At 45.1% G+C, this 21118-nt stretch overlaps 1 protein-coding gene across 1 annotated transcript in view; it reads left to right on the top strand.

The window, feature by feature from the left end:
• The window catches only part of MAOA (monoamine oxidase A), a 75387-nt gene extending 70833 nt beyond the window's left edge, over positions 1 to 4554 (top strand). The window contains exons 13-15 of the mRNA XM_024734194.1: positions 861 to 972; positions 1172 to 1234; positions 1421 to 4554. Of these exons, the coding sequence (XP_024589962.1) occupies positions 861 to 972; positions 1172 to 1234; positions 1421 to 1567 (322 nt within the window). The 3' untranslated portion in view covers positions 1568 to 4554. The remainder of the gene's footprint in view (positions 1 to 860; positions 973 to 1171; positions 1235 to 1420) is intronic.
• Positions 4555 to 21118: the final 16564 nt, after the last annotated feature.

Raw genomic sequence — 21118 nt, 5'->3', positions numbered from 1 at the left:
ACAGCAAAGTGACTCAGTTATGCACTTATACGCATTCTTTTTTATATTCTTTTCCATTATGGTTTATCCCAGGACATTGAATATACTGTTGTTCCCTGTGCTATACAGTAGGACCTTGTCGTCCATCCATTCTATTTTTGTGGTGTGCGGGCCTCTCACTGTTGTGGCCTCTCCTGTTGCGGAGCACAGGCTCCGGACGCGCAGGCTCAGCAGCCATGGCCCATGGGCCCAGCCGCTCCGCGGCATGTGGGATCTTCCCGGACAGGGGCACAAACCCGCGTCCCCTGCATCGGCAGGCAGACTCTCAACCACTGCGCCACCAGGGAAGCCCACCAGAGGTTGTTTTTTAAGGAGATAGACATATAATCCTTCGGGTCTTTCCTTTGCTAGAAATCAGTTTCTCTCCCTGTCTTCCCACTCACCACCATGGTTTCTCCCGGCACCCTGGGAGTATCTGCATGGCTGAGGTCTGCAGTCAGATGTGATCTCATGAAGAACTCACCCCTTACTGTAGGTAGCAGAACGGGCTGCAAACAGGAAACATGCAGCACATAGATCTGAGTGTGATCTTAATGCACATTCTTATATTTCTAATTCTGGCTGGCTAGAAAAAGGTCATCATCACCTTTAGTGATTGACGAACTGACGGCCTGATCGTCTCTGGCTTGAAAGTTCAGATCCTTCGGTGCAGGCCCAGGAAACGAGGAGGAACCTTTCACCTTTGGCTGAGTTGCATGAGAGTTTTGGAAACAATCTGAGAGTTCCCTTGTCTTCTGCGGGGTAGATGAGGGCAGTGATTGGCTCATTGATCCTCAGCACCTTCCCAGGTAACTCTGTGTGGCCTCTCTGTTCCCTTGAAGGGTGATCCGCCAGCCCGTGGGCAGGATTTACTTTGCTGGCACGGAGACGGCCACACAGTGGAGCGGTTACATGGAAGGAGCAGTAGAGGCCGGAGAACGGGCAGCTAGAGAGGTAAGACAGGAAGCCTAGTCACCCTCCCTCCCGAGTCCAGCAACATAGTTGGCATCTGGTCTTTACAGATCTTACCACTGATGGTCTATATGTCCACTTCTCTGCCCCTCACTCCACGCATGAGGCTCATCTGTGGCCAGCAGGGCCTTGAATCTGTCGAAGAACCTCATTTCATAATACCATGGCCACTTTCTTTCAGGTCTTGAATGCTTTGGGGAAGGTGGCAAAGAAAGACATATGGGTCCAAGAACCTGAATCAGAGGTAAGTTTGGCAGCTCCGTCTGCATAGACCAGGAATTGCACGTAAAAATCTCTCACCTTCTAGCCTCTGATGTCATTGTAGATGCCACTCTCCAGGGCAGATCCACGCACTGATTTTACAGATATGTTTTGCCCCTCCTTGTCCATGTAAGAGTTTTCTGCTAAAGATCTATGTTCATTCATCCAGGATGTTCCAGCTGTAGAAATCACCCACACCTTCTGGGAGAGGAACCTGCCTTCCGTGACAGGCCTGCTGAAGATCGTCGGATTTTCCACATCGATAACTGCCCTGTGGTTTGCGGTGTGCAAATTCAGGCTGCTGACCCGATGCTGAAGTTTCAGCTTCATGCTTTCTGCTTACTCTTTCCCAGCATCATCAAAAGCAAAATGTTGACAAATTGAAAGGCTGTGTCATCGGATCATTTTTAAGTGCACTGATTTAACCCCTCAGTTTAATCTCAGTGTATCACCTCCTTAATTTCCGTAAGATCAAACTCCATCTTGTGATTTGTCTGTAGACCAGCTCGTATTGATTGGTAGAAGATAACCTTGTGATCAATTTCTTAATTTCAAGAAGTTAAAGTTGACATGCTCATAAGAAACAATTTCTGTGTCCTGTTTTTCTCCCCTTTAACACAAAACGTCTGATGAACGCAGAAGTGAAGCATTTAACTTTCTCCCTGTAGAGGCCGAGTAGGTTAAGGCCCAGCCTGTGACTGTCCTTTGAAGTCCTTAACAAAGGGTGAGGTGTAGGCCCAGACCCCAGAGACTCACAGCTTTCTGAGGTGAGCAGCTCCCACTTTGGATGAGGGAAAGCAGTGGAGGTAGGATTCAGGCCCTCAGACCAGTGAGGGGACAACATCTTGTGGGCAGCTGCCTCAGGAATCTCCTGACCGCTTCTAATGCCTGTGAAGTTTCTAGACATCTAGGCTTCGTGCTGGTTTGTTTGTATTTGTCCTCTTTTTCTTCTTAAAGAGGACAGTGTTTACCAAGGTAGAATGCATAAATTGACTTGCTGTGACTTGTCTGTAGCTCCCCAGGTGAGCAGACTCAGATAGTGGCAAGAGTGTCCCCCAGGAGGCCTCCCTGACTCGCTCTGCGTGAGACCGACTGCAATAGGCTTCTTCTCGTCCTCCTGGAAGGTGGCTAGACTTGGCTTGTTGTCCATAACATTCTCTGCCAATTCCAGGGAAACTGTAGTTTCCTTTTTTCAGGTACACCCTGGCCTTCTGAAGGCCCCTAGTGGCATATTTTTTTTTCTACAGCCATAGTAAAATTAGGCAGATCTGTTAACTTAAACATGTCTTCAACATGGTTACCTTTGAGTAAATACCATCTTGCCAATTTCTCTCAAATAAGTACTGAAATACATGACAAATTTCTGATTGTTATTTCTTTCTTTCTTTTTTTTGGGGGGGGCCTGCTTTGAACACTAATTTTTTCAAAGTAAATGCTTTGGGCTCCGTGGGACACTCAGCTAAGAGCATCGAGGGGGCGCTGAGAGTGTTATTTCTCAAGACTATCAAATACTGAAAGGAAATGAGGGCTCTTACTATAACCCCACTTGCCTTAGTTATTAAGATTTATAAAAGACATGAAATTGAGTGATTTTATATATGAAGACTAAGTTCTCTGTCTTAGGAGAAATGTGGGCTCAGAACAGTGCTCACCTCTTATCTCTCCCATTTTAAAAACTGTCAGGGGAGTTCCCTGGCAGTCCCGTGCTTAGGACTCTGTGCTTTCACTGCCGGGGGCCCTGGGTTCGATCCCTGGTCAGGGAACTAAGATCCCGCAAGCCCTGAGGTGCAGCCAAAAAAAAAAAAGACTGTCAGATTTTTAAAAACCCTTTCCAAAGGTTTCAGCCATAAAGTATCTTTTTTTTAATATAAATATCTGGGAAAAATCAACACAGATGTGATCAAATAAAGCCGTTAAGAAGATTCTGTGGACTCAGCTACCCAGGTGGTAGATACCCAGTAATACCTTATCCTGCATCATTGATGAACGAGGCCTTTCATTTTAAATGAAGTTTCTAGCTAGCTGAAGCTTATTCTTTATGTGCCAAAATTTTTAAATCAATTAAAATTTTGATGGACCTACTTCCACACATTTATTATATAAGCTAGATTAAATTCCTTTTTTAAAATTAATCAGGTCAATCATTCTGCATCTGGATTATTTTATACTTTTATCATAGAGTATACCATTTATAGTAGAATGATGACATTTTTAATAGTGATACCCTTGTCTTTGCCCCTGTACTAAATGTCACCCAGTTGTTTTATAGCTGGTGAGTCTGCTGCTTCTACCTTCTCCCATATTCAGTATTTCGTTTCATATCCTTTTTATCTCCCCATAACGCAATCTAATCCACTGTCTATTTTTTATCGAATGGGAATTAAACATTGCCAGAGGAGCCAACCCAAGTTTATTACATAATTAACCTTATTGTAAATCCAAAATTACATCCTCAAAGCAAAGAGCAGGATTTTTCTGCCACTCCTTACCTTGCAATTGAAAAGTGTTTTAGCTAACTTGGGAATTATGGTATTGTCTTGGATAGGCTCCAATACATAAGGACTTGCTGCATTTTATACCAAACTGCTTTGAGAAATCACATCCCTGATCTATTTCAGTTGTTTCTGTTTGCTTACTGAATAACTCGGTTCTGACACACCTTTTGGGAAATGCTGACTTCAACTTAACTGGCAATGGTTTTAACAGTCATCAGCTTGTTAACATATCTAAGTCTCAAATGTTGAAGGACTCCAGAGTATGTGATTCACCCTCTCCTCAAACTTTTTAGCAAACCAATGAATTCATCCTAATTAGATCAGCCCCATTAAGCTCCAGATTATCAAAAATAAAGGCCAGCCCAGGTGTGCCTAGGCATGAAATTGGAGCTGAGGGCTCCCAACATACATGAGGTGGTCCAGCACCAAGATGCCATAGGTCTTCTCTTCCACCCAGAGATACTCAAGTCGGTTTAGGCAGCTGATCGAACCTGGCCCTGTTAAGTCAGCCGCTTCACAGTTCTGAAGGCTGAGTCAGCCTCACTCCATAGTAAGGTTGAGAATGAGATTTGAAAAGTTAACCTTTTTGTCACAGCTGTTAAATAAGGACTTATATTAGCCTGAAGACAAAATATCGAACGATTGTGAACTGTGTTTAGTTTGTGAACTTGGCGCCTAATGTTCTGTCTGAAACGTGCCCCAGTGCTACACGTGGGAGTACACATGTGTGTATGTGTTGCCATTGAAGTACGATTTTTGCCTGTGTGGTACTGTTTTGTTTGTTAATAAAGTACACTATCACCTCGGATTCAGACCTGGCTCCTCTATTTAGGTGATGGTTTGAAGGTTAAATGGCTTCATATAGCAGGAGGTCACAATGAGACGTTGTCCGTGGAGGATGGGCTTAAAAAGCCACCTGGTATTGACTCCAAATTCTCAAAGTTCAGTTTGACTTTTATTTTTCTCAAGGTTTCCTGGGAGCTGATTAAATGCTAGAATATTGTCTGCCCGACTGGGCCACAGAAAATGTGGAGTTTGATCAGAGCTTTCTCACCTAATTAGCTTATGATTCCTTGAACAAATGCTTTGGTTCTCTGCCTCAGTCTCCCTGTCTGGAAAAGGGTGGGTTGCCTTTGATAGCTTCCAAGGATTCTTTTCACAGCAACATTATGTGATTTATGCATTTGTTGCCAGAATTCTATCTATCTTCGCCTATCAGTACGGCAGGGACAAGTCACTCAGCCTTTCTGTATCTCGGTTCACTGCTTGTCTTAGGTTGGGTTTTCTAGAAACAGACTCTGACATGCAGAGTCAGGTTAGAAAGTTTATTGGGAGTGGCTCTCAGGAAAAACACATAAGGGGGTGAGGAAGGCGGGATTGGGCAGGAGTTGACCTACGAAGCAGTTGCAGCCGGGGCCTCAGCAGATCCTAAAGGGGAGCTGGGGAGGCCCTTCAGGATCGTCCCCCATTGAGGCAAAGGGGTCTGGCCTCTGTATCCCCCCTCTAGGAAGGGGTGTTACCTTGGGTGAGGAACTGCAGATGTGAACTGAGCTCCACCTGGAATCCCTGCTGCTGGGGAGTCCAGAGAGGGGCACCCACGGTATCCGCTTTACATGCTCCAAAAATATAGAGAGTTGCCCTTTGTCAGGTAAAAGATATTGTGGACTCGAGCTTTGATTTTACGGGTAGAATGGAGCTCTCTCTGTGAACATATCCCTATTAGGTAAGAGAGTTGCATTTAGAAGATTGTATTTCTGCACTATTTTTGTGTTATAGGAGATTGTATTCTTCACTATTTATGTGGAAGAAAAATCAAAAATCAAAATTGGAAGGTACTCTGGAAATGATTCAAACTCTGTCTCAATGAAGGAGCCCCATCTACAGGTTACTAATAGAAAGATTAAAGGTGGAGGTGTGGGGAATGTGCATTTATAAGCAGGAGTCCAAAATCCAATGTCTTCAGGAGTCAGGCAGCTAAAAATGAACAGCAGCAGGCATGAGACATTAGGGAGTAGTAGGGACTGTGGTTGACCTGGGAAGTATCTGCCCCTCAGAAGAACGTTTATATTCAAATTCCTTTAAAAGATTCCTAACCGAGCAAAACATATGAAGGCTTTACTCACAGGTCCAAATCGTTCTCAGGTCTCTAATAAATAAATGCAAGGTTTGGTTTTTACATCACGTGAATGACAAATTCTTTTTGGATGCCTTTGATTTTCTGAAAAACGAGTACCAAGACCAGCAACCATTTTGTAAAACTACTGGGAATGGGTAAGAAAGACCTGGTTAAGGGCAAAAAGATAGGGCCGAAAAAGTTAGAAAAAAGCCCTCTTAGACCAGAAATTCCCCTCAAGAAATAACCCTTCCAGCAGCCCATCCCAAGACAATCCTTATCTTCTGCTGTGTCAATGCCATGATGATGAGAGCAGTGCCAAAGTTTATTAGAAAAACTGCACCCTCACTATATAAGATAGAACTTGTAGCTCTTTTGTCAGCATTTAATCTCTGCTGACTATGATATCATTCTGGTAAGCAGCACATCAATATTGAATGGCTTAACTTTTTAAAACCACACTGTCCGCTTTACACCGAGATCGTGGTAAAAGTGCAAGACATAGCCCTTAGCCAGGAGAAGCTGGCTGAGACATTGGAGGGCCAGGATGGAAACAAAGGAAGGTGTTGGATAACAGTAAGAATTTCTTCTCCTCTATCAGAACTTAGGGCTCTGTTCCCTGATTCAGCAGTGAACAAGACAGAGCCACAGCTACCTCGTGGAGAACATAGCCTACTGTAGACACCAACACATTCACTGTGGCTATGGCAGGAAAGCCTGAGATATTATGAATGCAAGGGGAGTTTCTAGAAGGACATGAGATTTAAGGGGAGGTTTTGAGGATCTGTCCTCAAACCTCTATAAGCATCACTGTGGAGCAAGTCGGTAAGAACACTACATAGGGCAGAGAAAGGAAATAAAAAATAATGAGATGGTATCTTAGTCCGTTCGGGCTGCTATAACAAAAATGTCATACACTGGGTGGCTTTTAAACAGCAATAATTTATTTCTTACGGTTCTGGAGGCTGGGAAGTCCAAGATCAAGGCACTGGCAGATTCGACGTCTGATAAGGGCCTGCTTTCTGGTTCATAGACTTCTAGCTGTGTCCTCACATGGTGGAAGGGGCAAAGGATCTCTGCTGGGCCTCTTTGTAAGGGCACTAATCCTGTTCATGAAGGTTCCACCCTCATGACCTAATCACCTCCCAAAGGCCCCAGCTCCGAATACCAGCAACTTCCGGGGTTAGAATTTCAACATGAATTTTGGGAGGATACAAACATTCAGACCGCAGCAGATGGCATGGCTAAATGTTAAGGAAAACCACAACAAGCATCACTAAGTGCTGAATGTTAAATCCCTTTTGCTCCACTGACTACTGTTCACCCCTACAGTCATCTGTTCCCTTCTACCTGGCCCTTCTCCGAACTCCGAGATCTTTATCAACTAGGACTCACTGTCTCCCAAGCCCCCTGTGCTGAAGGGCTGCCTAAATTTGTTTTAAAAGAGTGCCATCTTCTGGCCAAACACTGCTGTTTCCTTCCAACGGAAAACCTAGTGTTCAAGACAATTTCATCCTTCTCTAAACTAAAGAGGCGTCACCTCCAGAATTTCCTCCAAACACATCTACCTGTGGTTCTCTTACTTTCCGGTTGTGACATGGATCAAAAATATTCATGTCTAGTATCTACAGCCTTTCCACTGCCCTAATCTCCCAGTAAGATTTTTTTGTTAGAACTGCTTGGTTCTTCAGTCTCTGCTGTGTCCATCTCGGTAATGGGTAAGGAAGAACATTGGTGTGAGCTGAGAGAGGTGGAATGGCTTTTACCTTAAATTGGGTAGGGAACTAATCCGGGAAAAGCAAGAAAAGGGAAGTGGGGAGAAGAAGAGAAAATTTCAGAAAATCAACTTGGGTCTCTGGAGTGCAGGCGGAGTGAAGGAGGGGTTTTCAAAAGCTGCCTTGACAGCGTAGCGAGACAGAATGTAAGGAGGGTTTGAGGGGAAGCTTGACTTGGAGTCGTTTGGTGCAAGAAACTGCTGCAACCACTCTTTGAGCACTGGGAGTCAAAATTGTGATTACACATTATATTGTACTGGGATTAACTTGGAGGTCCCCCAAACAGCCTATATTATTCTGGGCTATATGAATTCAAAAAATATATGGTTAATAGTGCCTGACATGTTGAACGATGCCTAAGAGTCCTGTAGGTTCCGTTTATGGGATCTCAGTGGAGCTAAACATAAAGAACCTCAGCCACTCTACCCTGAAAAGACCGACATCTAAGCTGGTAAACCACGCACCGCAGACTAAATAGACACCAAATAGGTCTAGCAGTGAATTCGATTTTATTAAGAAAATGAGTAAAGGAGTTCTGCTTGCCCTGTAAGTGTCTTCAGCCAGCTACCATGGGTCAGTGTATCAACATCAGCCAGGGAACACAGGAGGTGCAGATGGGGGCCCATCTGCTGGTGTTGAACCGTGCAGAGCAGGCCATAATGTGCACCCTGAAGTCAAGTTCATTGGGAAGTGGGCCAGAGGGAGTGAGAGCAGATCAGCTTCTCTCACAGTCATCATGAATACCTTTGCTATGTCAGCCATTTAATTTTATGGGCTGCATTAGTTTCCTATTGCTCTTGTAGCAAATTACCACAAACTTAGTGGCTTAAAACAACACAAATGTACTATCTTACAGTTCTAGAGGTCGAAAGTTTGAAATGGGTCTTACAGGGCTAAAATCAAGGTGTCAACAAAGCTGGTTCCTTCTGGAGGCTCCAGAGGAGAATCCATTCCTTGCCTCTTCCACCTCCTAGAAGTTGCCAGCATTCCTTAGCTCATGGCCACATCACCCCAATCTCTTGCTACCATGAACGCATCACCTCCTCTTCACTTTGACCCTCCTACCTCCCTCTTATGGGACACTTATGATTACACGGGGTCCACTCGGATAACCCAGGATAATCTCCCTATTTTACTCTCCTTAACTTACCACATCTGCAAAATCCCTTTTCCCACATAAGGTTCTGGGGTTAGGGTGTGAACATCTTTTCCAGGGCCATTATTCAGCTTACCACGTGGGCCCTGATGTTCTTGAGAGGGAAGAGTTAAATGCCAGTATTGGCCTGTCCTCAAATTCCTGCTATTTCAGGCACCTGAATTTGGAGCATTAAGTAGAACTTTGAATGATTTAAAACCATATGGGCTGTCCTCTGCTCCCATCAATGCCCCATCCCCTGCCCCACCACACACCTGAATATAGCCATTTCCCAGTTTTGCTTTTTAGACACAGAAAGATCGGAATCTGTGGTCCTGAGAAGTGTATTTGTCTTACGTAAGCACAAAACTAGACTTCAATTTTGCACCTTTAATAAACTAGAGAACAGAGATTTCTGTTCTCCAATCCAAATAAATTTCTATTCTCTAATCCAAATTCTTTCAGATTCTGCACACAACTGAATACTGTGCTCTTATGAGAACCTTCTTCTCAGGTCTCCCTTTAGGTAACAGAGCTTTCTACCAGACACTTGTCAACCACTGACCACCCAAAAGACCACCAGGAAACATGTCGATCAAGCAAAGCTAAGTTTATGAGACTCACTGCTGTAAGGGCGAATATCACATTGACAGGGTCTCAGCAGCGTCTCAGAGTGGAGAAATTAGGGCAGGGTTTATAGGTTTATAGGGTTTATAGGTTTATAGGGTTTATAAGTTTCAGTTTGGGGTGGGTGATTTTTAAGGCCAGTCTTGAAAGGCAGAAAACTGGTTTGGATTGGCAGAGTCTATGACATAATAGCTTAGGATGGTAGGCACACTGAAGCGGGGGTCTTGAAGTGGGTCTTGATGAGCAAGCTGTTCATCTCAATAAATAGTCTATTTTTGTTGGTTCAAAGTTTTGTATACAAGGAGCAAGTACTTCCTGGGACAAGTAGCCAAGTTATTATTGTTATTTTTTTTTGCGGTACGCGGGCCTCTCACTGTTGTGGCCTCTCCGGTTGCGGAGCACAGGCTCCGGACGCGCAGGCTCAGCGGCCATGGCTCACGGGCCCAGCCGCTCCGCGGCATGTGGGATCTTCCCGGACCGGGGCACGAACCCGTGTGCCCTGCATCGACAGGCGGACTCTCAACCACTGCGCCACCAGGGAAGCCCCCAAGTTACTTTTGATTCGTTCTCATATTGTTTAGCTCAGGGACAGGAAAGTATGTTGGTTGTAGTTCTTAGATTTGACACAGAACTGAGAATACTTATTATTCTTACATGTACATTTTGATTTATTAGCCCTAAGAATTTGCTTTGGAAACAAATTCTTGGTTAAATCACCCTCCTTGGTAGAAGAGAATAAGTGTGAAGAGCTCAGGTTTCCGGAGCCAGCTAGTCCTGGGTTTGAATCTAGGTATTGAGTGTAGATTTTCTTACCTGTTAAGTGGAGTTCTTCACTTGTTCTGAGCATTGAATAGGATAAGGCAGGTGAAGCTGTTAGTAACAGTAAGTGATAGCCTCAAAAACAAAAATGAATGGGTGGGAGGGATAAATTAGGAGTTTGGGATGAACATATACACACCACTATATATAAAATAGATAACCAACAAGGACCTACTGTATAGCACAGGGAACCCTACTCAATATTCTGTAATAACCTAGGTGGGAAAAGATTCTGAAAAAGAATGGATATATGTATATGTATAACTGAATCACTTAGCTGTACACATGAAACTAACACAACATTGTAAATCAACTATTCTCCAATATAAAATAAAAATTAATTAAAAACAATGAAGATGCAGTAGCAGTTTGTGGTCTGTTATTACTACTACTTCTAAAAATACATCTTGAAGTACTTCTCTCCTCTACTATCATGTCTCCCGTTAGTCTTCTATCAAAATGCCCTGGTTTCTTTCTTTCTTTTTTGTTTTTTTAAACCACACCACTCAGTAGCCTGAGTGATCTCTTTAAAAGTGCAAATCTGATCCTCAGTCAGAGACGATATCCCTTCAATAGCTGTTGTTGCACTTTGGATATGACGGATCATGGTTCCCAAGGCCTCGCCTGGTCTATCCCCTGCTTGCTTCCCTATCCTCGCCTATCCCTCCTCTCTCCCTCAGAACCTTCTAGCCATCTAGTTCTGCTTATAAATCCTCAGACATAGCCGGTCCTTTTCTGTCTCAGTTGCCTCTCTCTGGAAGGTTCTTTTCTCCATTCTTCACTTGGCTAAATCCTTCAGGTCACCGATGACATATCGCTTCCTAGGAGATGCCTTTCCTGACAATCCCTTCCTCACAATTAATTCACCATCATAATTCCTTATCTTTACTTTCCCTCCATAAAGATTTAAAATTACATATTTGTTTAAATGATGTTTGATGTCTCCCCAGATGATAAGTCCCACCCCAAATGGGTTATATGTGTGCAGAGATCTGGAGGCCATCAGCCCTCTGGGCACAGGGATGTGTCTCGCGTGCCTAGAGCCCTCAAGCTCTTCACTTCCAGGCATGGAGTAACCTTATCCATTTACAAAATATGCCATACAAATACAGTCATTTTTTTTCTATGTAATTTGATGTGAAAAAGTTTGGAAATTACTGCCTTAAAGCTAGTATTTTGGGTACACATAGAGATATAAGCAAGTAAGAATCAAGGATCACCGTTAATATTCAGATTTTACTATGAAACATCATTTGCAGGAGAAAGATTAAAACTGACTGTTGTTTCCCTGGACCACAATTTCATATGGTGCCCAGTATCACAATGGTAATGACATAGCTTCAAACGTATCCAACCGCAAATTCAAGTTTGCTGCTCTTTAATTATCTTACTTCCATTGTAACATGTCCTCAAAAGAAGGAATTTAAATGAGCCAATTAGTAACCGGAGGTTAGTCTGGAAGAAATAATTGACAAGACCAGTCCTCAGATCTCACCAGGGCTCCCTGGATTTAAATTGGAATCCAAGTGAGAAGCATTTATTCATTATTTATTTCACTCAATCATTTATGACATGCCCAGTCTTGAGGGGAAGCTGGGTATCTGGCTGAAATACAAAATTAACAAATTAAAATTAACAAGCACAGAAAGGAACAAATCCAGCCTCACCTCAGCTCACTTCAAGGGCTGGGACTGACACAGGGCACACCCGGGAAGGGCAGCCCCTGGCTTCTCAAAGTCAGGCCAACCTTCTCCTCCACCCTCTGTGCCCCCAGACCCAGGCACACACATGAATCTGTCCAAAGTAGATATTCCTGGTTAGGTAAATAGAGAAGACAGTATTGGGACAATATGAGGGTTGTTTAGCATCAGGTGGGTGCTTTCAAGCGCTTGGCAGATAACATCCTTCATGGATCAATGTCTAGGAAAACTGGATCTGCATGGCCAGTCCCCCTGAGACAGAAAGAAGGAGACTGTGCCTGGTACAATTCCATCTCCTGAGGCAGAGGCAACATAGGGGCATGGCCAGGGTAAGCAAAGGGAAACGATAGTCTTGGTGGTCAGGGAACATTCAGGGGGAAAGATGGGCTTGCCATGCAAGTGTCCAGCAAGCCTCAGTCAAGTTTCCTCGGGAGGTTGGCAGAGAATAACAGCAGCAAATCTTAATCCAGGGCAGGGCACACTTTCAAGTTCAGGCAGGAGGACCTGTACACACACACACACACACACACACACACACGAAGCAGAGGCTGCTAGGCCTCCCACAGAATTCCCAGGGGACTGCTGATGGCTACTGGGCATGGAATCCTCTGTCTTGTCCCCTCAGGCAGACCCTTCGTGAGAATATGGGACCTGAGATCCAGTCCTAGGCCAGTGGTCTGCACTGTGCCCCTTAACTATCATGTTCTCACCATGTCTCCCTAGGAAGCAGGGATAAAGCTGGAACCCAGGCACCGCCAATCTCCTACCCTCCCCACCCTCCTGCTGAATATGACTTTTCATACCCCTGCTGAGGTCTGGGCCCCTGAATCCACCTGCACTAGTCTCCATGGAACCTCGACTAAATCACCTGCCTGCCCGACCTGGGATCCTGTGCTCTGCCCCGCTCACCTGTCTGGGTCACCCTACCAAGCCAGGTGTTCTAGTGTGATTGGCACTGAGAGCCTTGATGCGTTGCCCCGGGGGAAAACCCTCACTGGACCCAGATGACTCTCCTCTCCTTGGCTTCCTGAAGAAAGATATTCTGGAGCTGAGTGGCTGAAGACAAAATGTAGACATTCTCCAGGCTGACAATAGGGAAGGATGCCCAAGGGAGAGGAAATAGTACTGCTCACAGGGGCAAGTCCCAGGGGGAGGTTCTCAGGTCACAGTCAGCTGGGTAGACAAAAAGCCAATCAAACTCATTGCAGTCTTCCCCCATCACCTATCTTTATTTTAGTTCTCTTACCCATCCATTTTTTCATGTAACTCTTTCAAATAGGGAACCCATCTTTCTGAGGCCGAGCCATGAAGTATCTTTTAGCATCCCCCTGCTGGCCCCTGGGAAGCACTGCACGCACATGGGACCCTCTTCCCTCCATCAGCAGGATCTTGGTGCAATTTATGTCAAAGCGTGTCCTTCCTATGTTTTCCTCTAGGAGTTTTATAGTATCCGGTCTTACATCTAGGTCTTTAATCCATTTTGAGTTTATTTTTGTGTATGGCGTTAGAGAATGTTCTAATTTCATTCTTTTATATGGAGTTGTCCAGTTTTCCCAGCACCACTTACCGAAGAGACGGTCTTTTCTCCATCGTATATTCTTGCCAATCTTGCTGTAGATTAGCTGACCATGGGTGCGTGGGCTTATCTCTGGGCATCAGCAGGACCTTGGGAAAGGAGGAGGTCACCAACTGAAAGGGCTCCAGGAGGAGGCCAAGGAGAGACACGAGGAAAAGCTGACATGGAGGAGAAGGGCAGAAAGAGGAACCCAGGAAGTCATGGGGAGGGAGGAGTCACTGGGTCTCCCAACATCCTGATGTTGCCCAGAAGTTCATTTTCAGAGTAGATTTTATTCCTGGTTGACTACAATTTGATGAAGCTTATTCACACTAGGGTGAGATGTGCCAGGAATCCACTTGGTGAGTTGAATGTGCATTTTGAGAAACCCCCATCCCACAGGATTTCTGACGTAATATTTCACCAGTGCGACAAAATGAAATAGTTACATTTCAGGCCTGGGTCAGGGTGTCTCTGCTAAGTTCCTCGGATTCCCCACTTATGTAGCAGTTGGCCTTCCCCGTGTCCACATTCTCCTCATCCACTGACTGCTCACCTATCAACTCCTTTTGGCATGAGCCTTGATTTTCTGTTTTTGTTTTATTAACTTGATATTTACATGTACTGGATGTTGTCTCAAATTCTTTGGGAGGTAGCAGACAATAAATACCTAAATATAGCAGCAGATTGTTTAACCAGGTGTGTGAACTCCTGAAGTATATAACAGAAATGCTGAAAGGAGACATTTCTCTACACTCAATTCCATGGCTCCCCAAATTATATCACCAGCCCCAACCTCTCCCCTAAACTGTAACAGATATAGTGAACAGACCACCCAACATTGCCACTTGGATGTCCACGGATATCTAATACATATCTTCAGTCTACTACACTAGACCAAGCCACCAGAGTCTCTGGCTTGGACAACTGCCCTGGCCTCTGAACTAGCCTCCTGCCTCCCCTCTTCCTGTACGTGACTCCACATTGCAAAGCGTGTCGCAGACTGGATTCCCCAAGGAGCCGACACTGAGATGGAGATTTGCACGCACAAAGTTTATTGGAGGGTGCCCTTGGGATCAACACCCGGGAGGGAGTGAAGGAAGCAAAACGGGGCAGAAAGTGAAGTTGAACTCTGATGCAATTGCAACAGAGGCATCAGCTGATTCCACGGAAGCTGTGAAGCTGGGATGGTCCTCATTGCTCAGTCATTGGGTGTGGGCTCCCCCTAGGAAGGGGCATATCTTTGGGCCTGGGGGCTTTCTTCAGCCCACAGAAAGGGACACAGCCATGAGTTGTCAGCCTCCCAGCTTCCAGCAGCTGGGAGAATGAGGGCAGCAGTCCTGAAGGTAGGATGTGGGCAGTGCACCACAGTATCTACCACAGAGTGATTCTAGTAAACATCTGTCAGACCTACTCCCCTACTAGAAATCCCCCAGTGGATTGTCTTCACAGTTAGAATAAAAGCCAAAGCCTTTACTATGTATAGCCTAAGACTCCCTACCTGATCTGGCCCCTATCTAACTCTCCAGCCTCACTTCCTGCCACTCGTTTTCTGCTACCGCTCCTCCTGTCACCCTGGCCCCTTTTCTCTTCCCTTATTACTCCAACCATCCCCTCTCCCTTCTGGGCCTTGTGCCTCCTGTCTCTCCTGCCTGCAGTGCCCTGCTTCCAAATAGCACCATGCTTCATTCCCTTCATTTAGACCACTGTTTAAAAGTCACTTTCTCAGCGAAGCCTAACCTGACCACCAAATTTCCTATAGCCATCCCGCACTGCCACATCACCCTTTGCCCACCCCCTCACCTTGCTTACATTTTCTTGATAACACTGTCAGTCTCTCCACTGACAGAATATATGGCAGCATTCATTTATTTATTTACTGACTTATTTACTGTCTACCTATTAGATTTTACATTCCATGAGGAAAGAGTCTTCCTCACTTTGGTTCACGACTCTATTCCCAGCACCTAGAAAAATACCTGGAATAGAGAGAGTGTTCAATATATATTTGTTGAGTTATTGTTGAATGATTTTCATTCTTTGATCCACATTGTGGAAAAGGCAAAAGAACATCATCAAGAAGATGTTGGGACTAGATTGCGTGGTAAGAGAGCAAGAAAAAGCTCTTTCGAAAATAAAAATGTCTAAGCTTTGGAAATACTAGTGATTCAAAAAGGTCAGGTCTGGGCTTCCCTGGTGGCGCAGTGCCTGAGAGTCCGCCTGCTGATGCAGGGGACACGGGTTCGTGCCCCGGTCCGGGAGGATCCCACATGCCGCGGAGCGGCTGGGCCCGTGAGCCATGGCCGCTGAGCCTGCGCGTCCAGAGCCTGTGCTCCGCAACGGGAGAGGCCGCAGCGGTGGGAGGCCCGCGTACCGCAAAAAAAAAACGGTCAGGTCTTCTAACACACATATATGTAATCTAAAAAAATAAAAGGTTCTGAAGAACTTAGGGGCAGGACATGCATAAAGACGCAGAGGTAGAGAATGGACTTGAGGACACGGGGAGGGGGAAGGGAAAGATGGGACGAAGTGAAAAAGTTACGTGACATATATACACTACCAAATGTAAAATAGATAGCTAGTGGGAAGCAGCTGCATAGCACAGGGAGATCAGCTCGGTGCTTTGTGATCACCTAGAGGGGTGGGATAGGGAGGGTGGGAGGGAGATGCAAGGGGGAGGAGATATGGGGATATATGTATACGTATAGCTGATACACTTTGTTGTACAGCAGAAACTGACACACCATTGTAAGGCAATTATACTCAAATAAAGATATATTTTTTAAAAGATATATGCAAAAAAAAAAAGTGCAGGTCCTAAGTATTCTGGATAAGTGATCTTATAAGGCTGGATCAGGGAGTGTAGACAGGGAAGAAAACACTCATAGGTTAAGAACAATTCCCAGGTAGGTGTGAAGCCATGTCCAGTACTTACTGATTCTGAGACCTTAGCCTCATAGCATCTCTGAGACTCAGACTCCTCATCTGTCAAATGTAGGTGGGGGTGATTTCATGATAAAATCAGATAATGTACAGTGTCTTCTATATAATACATGTTTAATGAAAGGAGCTGTTATTATAATTAACAATAAGCATGATTATTATCCAAAGGTAGCCTTAGAAGAAGGTATTAATTTTTGCCAAGTCAGGTGTATCTTTTAGGATGCTTTGGACTGTAAGTATCAGAAAATCTGTATGCAAACTTGTTGAATTTATTTCTCCTATGACCAGCACTCATAGGACAGGGTAGGCTGTAAGCGGGGTGCATCAGGACCACAACTCAGTTTTTTTGTGACTCTTCTGGCCCTGACCTTTTCTGTGTATGGGCCTCATCCTTAGCTTGAAAGTTAGATGGCTGCAGCCATTACAAGTGTCACATCCAGACACTTATGATGTCCAGAGAAAGGATGGGATGGGACTTTTTCTTTCATGGGTCTGTTTTTAAGAGTGACAGACTCTCTTCCAGAAGCTCCAGCCCCCCTACCCCCCACCCCCCAAGAAGACTTCTTTTTTGCCCTTAGCCAGAATTACGTAACATACCCAGGCTTAAGGTAACCATTGACAAAGGAAACAGGCCCACCACGATCAGCTTAGACTAACCAGTGCCCATCTTTTAGGACTGAGGATGTGGCCAGCCTAGTTACCCTGAGGCATAGTGGTGGGTGAATAGCTAAACAAAATCAAGATTCTACTAGGAAGGAAGTGGAAGGATGAATATTGCGTAAGTCTAATACCCAACCTTCTGTCCTAACTTGTGGCTCAAAAAGAGATGGCCGTTGGGGAACGACCAGTGATGCCTAGGGCTCCCTCTGTGAACCTTGTCGTTATACTGCTCCTTTCTATGCCGGGTTTCATTGCCTACACTGTCCTTTGCTTAAGTAGCACCTGTGGCATTGGGCACCTAAAACAAAGGAAGCTCAAGGATTCAGGGAGCTGGCAGGGAGGCTCTTATATTTCTGAAAGACACATAACGTATTTCCTGGTTTTAACATTCCAAGCAGTTTTTAATTTATTTATGTATTCATTTATTTATTTAATTTTATTTTGGCCACACCACATGGCTTGCAGGATCTCAGTTCCCCAACCAGGGATTGAACCTGGGCCATGGCAGTGAAAGCATCGAATCTTAACCACTAGACCACCAGGGAACTCCCTCCAAGCAACTTTTAGAGGACATTATTTTATTTTATTTTATTTATTTATTTTTTTGTGGTACGTGGGCCTCTCACTGTTGTGGCCTCTCCCGTTGCGGAGCACAGGCTCCAGACGCGCAGGCTCACTGGCCATGGCTCACGGGCCCAGCCGCTCCGCGGCATGTGGGATCTTCCCAGACTGGGGCATGAACCCATGTCCCCTGCATCGGCAGGCGGACTCTCAACCACTGCGCCACCAGGGAAGCCCCAGAGGACATTATTTTGAAGACAAATTTTGTCCTTGGAGCGCTTCCAAAATATAGGGATGCATAGTCCAAAGGGCCAACATTATCACTGAGTTTCGAGCTCCAGAAAGAGTTATATTTATTCAAACCCAGGCTTCACCAGTGGACTAAGGGCCTGAGCGCTTGACAGCACTGGAGGTCAAACAGCAGAAGAGGAGAAGGGCAGGTAGAGGACAACACGAGACCAGAAAGGAGGGATCAACCGTGGGGATGAGGGGCTTAGGGCCCAGGCCAGCTCTAAGTCTTTTCTGAAACAGCTGGTGGTCTCCTTCTCACTATTCCCACATAACTCCAGGACTTTCTGCTTGATTTTCTAAAACCCAGGGAAGATTCTGGTATTAAAAAGATTTTTGACAGCGGGTTAGGGAAAAGAAACTATAATACAATGAAATGGCCTAGAGGTAAAAGAGATATGTCAAACTCAAGAACAAAAGCTCAGTGCCACTCAGCATTTTGCCTTGCAGGGAAATGGATTTTCAAGGAGAATAAACTGAACCAGAATGCTTACGGAAGAAATGGTGGAGGATTAGAGATGTAAAGAAAGGTGAAAGAAGAGGTCAAGGTGATCATGGATGGAGGCCAGAGGCTGGAATGTCTTTCTGCCGGAGTTGTGTACGACTTGTCAGTGACTCATTGCGTGATCTCAGCAGAAATGCCAAGAACAATCACATCAGAAAGTAGCAGCCCAGGCTAAGTGCAGGGTCTGATTAGATCAGCTATTTCTAATACAGGAGCTTGGTTTCTAGTGTCCACAGGCTGAGATGTCATTAAGATCAATCTCCAGGAGAATTTTCAACTCAAATGAGTCTTCCTCAGCACTTAAAAGACAAACTAACAGGAAACAAACAACAAACCCACCACCACATCACACCAAGTTGCCTATACATTCTCCTAGAGTACACAGCATTCTAGACTATTCTCTTTGGTTACAAGATGTAATTTATTGTGGAAATGAGAACTTGTCCTTCTTAGCTTGGAGCCGAGGTTAAGATGGAAGTTAAGGGATCCTAACAGATTGTCCAGGAGACAAGATCCTAAAAGGTGTACAGTGACAGAGGACCAGGTTGTTGGGGACACGCAGAAGTTGAAGTTCAAGAGGAAGCAGATAGGAGGGAGATGAATGTTGGCAGAGGTAAGACATCTCTGTTAAATACACTCAGTTTCCAGAGAAAAACTAGAGGAAGTGAAGAAGTAGGGGAGATCAGGCCACTGGGGTTCAGTCAAGTCTTCTGATGTCCTGGAACATCGGTCATTGCTGTTGAGATGCATCGATAGGTCAAGTGACACAGCAGCCACTCTAGAGGACACTATTGTGTCCTCACTGACAAGTCATACACAACTCCGGCAGAAAGACATTCCAGCCTCTGGCCTCCATCCATGATCACCTTGACCTCTTCTTTCACCTTTCTTTACATCTCTAATCCTCCACCATTTCTTCCGTAAGCATCCGTCACTCCCTCAGGATCGGCCATCATTACCCCATTCCTGTGCCTTAGTCTGCCCCCTCCTTGTGTCCACTTCATCTTCACCACTGCCACAGAAAGACTTTGGGCCAGGCCAATTCATGGGCCACTGGCTACTCATAGAGTTCTGTCTTTGACTCAGGAAATCAACCCTAGTCCAATCAGTTGCGGCCAGAGTAGTAGGATCACAAAAGCAGGTGCCTGGTATGCAAAGGTCCACTTCTGACCACTTTTTTAAAAGGAGACCACAGGCACGGCAAACAGTGTTTCGTCGATCTCTTTCTTGCCTGGGACCTTATCAGTAGATGGGATTGACACTGCCCCGCAACCCGTCGTGCAGCCTTGAAGATCTCAAATTGGGATGTATTCTTTTAAAACTAAAGTATCCATAAGAGTGTCACATAAACAGATGTTTTCCCCCCCCAAGATTCAGAATCTCTCCCTTGGACCAAACCAAACCAAACAAACAAACAAAAACATATTGTGCTTCTTTTAACTTGTCTTTTAAGTTGTATACTGGGCCTTACATATAGGACATCTCTTGGGCATCACCACATCCCAGCATATTTTTTCACTCCAGCCATTGCTGCAGCAGCCAGCAACCAGATGTGCAAGTTACTGATAGCACCTTCTTCACTGGCCATTCTGATGCATGGACAAAACTGGAAGGGAGTTGACAGTTCAAGGAAAACTTAAGCCAGTGGGAGATAAATACACCCTTCTTTGGTTCCCTCAGGTGATCTCTTCTAAGGTACATTCTGCATAGCTCCTCAGAGGGTCCCTGGCTGCACTGAGCCCCAGTAGCCCACAGCTGTGACCAATTCAATAACTCACCCTTGGATTGGCTTTCCCTCCTGCCCGGTTTCACTCTCTTCCTAATCCCACTTCTGCTCCCTGAAATCACTTCCAAAAGTGAACTATCCACATAAAAGCCCTTGTTTGAGGTTCTACTTTTGGGGAGGACCCAGCCTAAGACAACCATGCCTTCCAATCAAGATAGCCTTTCTCTGGTCAAGCAGTTTTTGTTTTTTGGTTTTGGCCATGCCGCGCAGCTTGTGGGATCTTAGGATCTTAGTTCCCCGACCAGGGATTGAACCCGTGTCCTCGGCAGTGAAAGCTTGGAGTCCTAACCACTGGACCGCCAGGGAATTCCCAGTCAAGCAGTTCTTATGATACAGGGAACACATCTCACTCTTTAACACGTCGAATTAATGCTTAACTTTCATAGAGGAACACTGTTTCCTTTTTTTTTTTTAATATTTATTATTTATTTATTTGCTTGCGCTGGGTCTTAGTTGCGGCAGGCAGGCTCCTTAGTTGTGGCAGACGGGCTCCAGGTTGCGGCTTGAGGGCTCCTTAGTTGTGGCATGTGAACTCTTAGTTGCAGCACGCGTGTGGGATCTAGTTCTCTAAGCAGGGATCGAACATGGGCCCCCTGCATTGGGAGCATGGAGTCTTAACCATTGTGCCACCAGGGAAGTCCCACTGTTTCCTTTTACTCCAAGTATCTTATAAGCATCTTCTTTTCACGTTGATATAACAGAGGACAGAGACAGAGCAGCAGGCCTCTGAGAAAAGCTCAACTCCATATGCCCAAGCCCTATTGTACCTTTGAACCTGTGATTCTCAGCCCTTGGCTAAGACCTTCACAGAGTAGATCTATGAAGAAACTTGTCTTCTTCCCAAGCTGCTAAATTAAACTCTCCATGTAAAGCTTAGACATGTGAGTCTTTCCAAAGCACCCCAG

The sequence above is a fragment of the Neophocaena asiaeorientalis genome, unplaced genomic scaffold, assembly GCF_003031525.2.
Source record: "Neophocaena asiaeorientalis asiaeorientalis breed wild unplaced genomic scaffold, Neophocaena_asiaeorientalis_V1.1 scaffold426, whole genome shotgun sequence".
In the NCBI taxonomy this organism is placed as follows: domain Eukaryota; kingdom Metazoa; phylum Chordata; class Mammalia; order Artiodactyla; family Phocoenidae; genus Neophocaena; species Neophocaena asiaeorientalis.
This window is presented reverse-complemented; position numbering and strand designations above follow the sequence as displayed.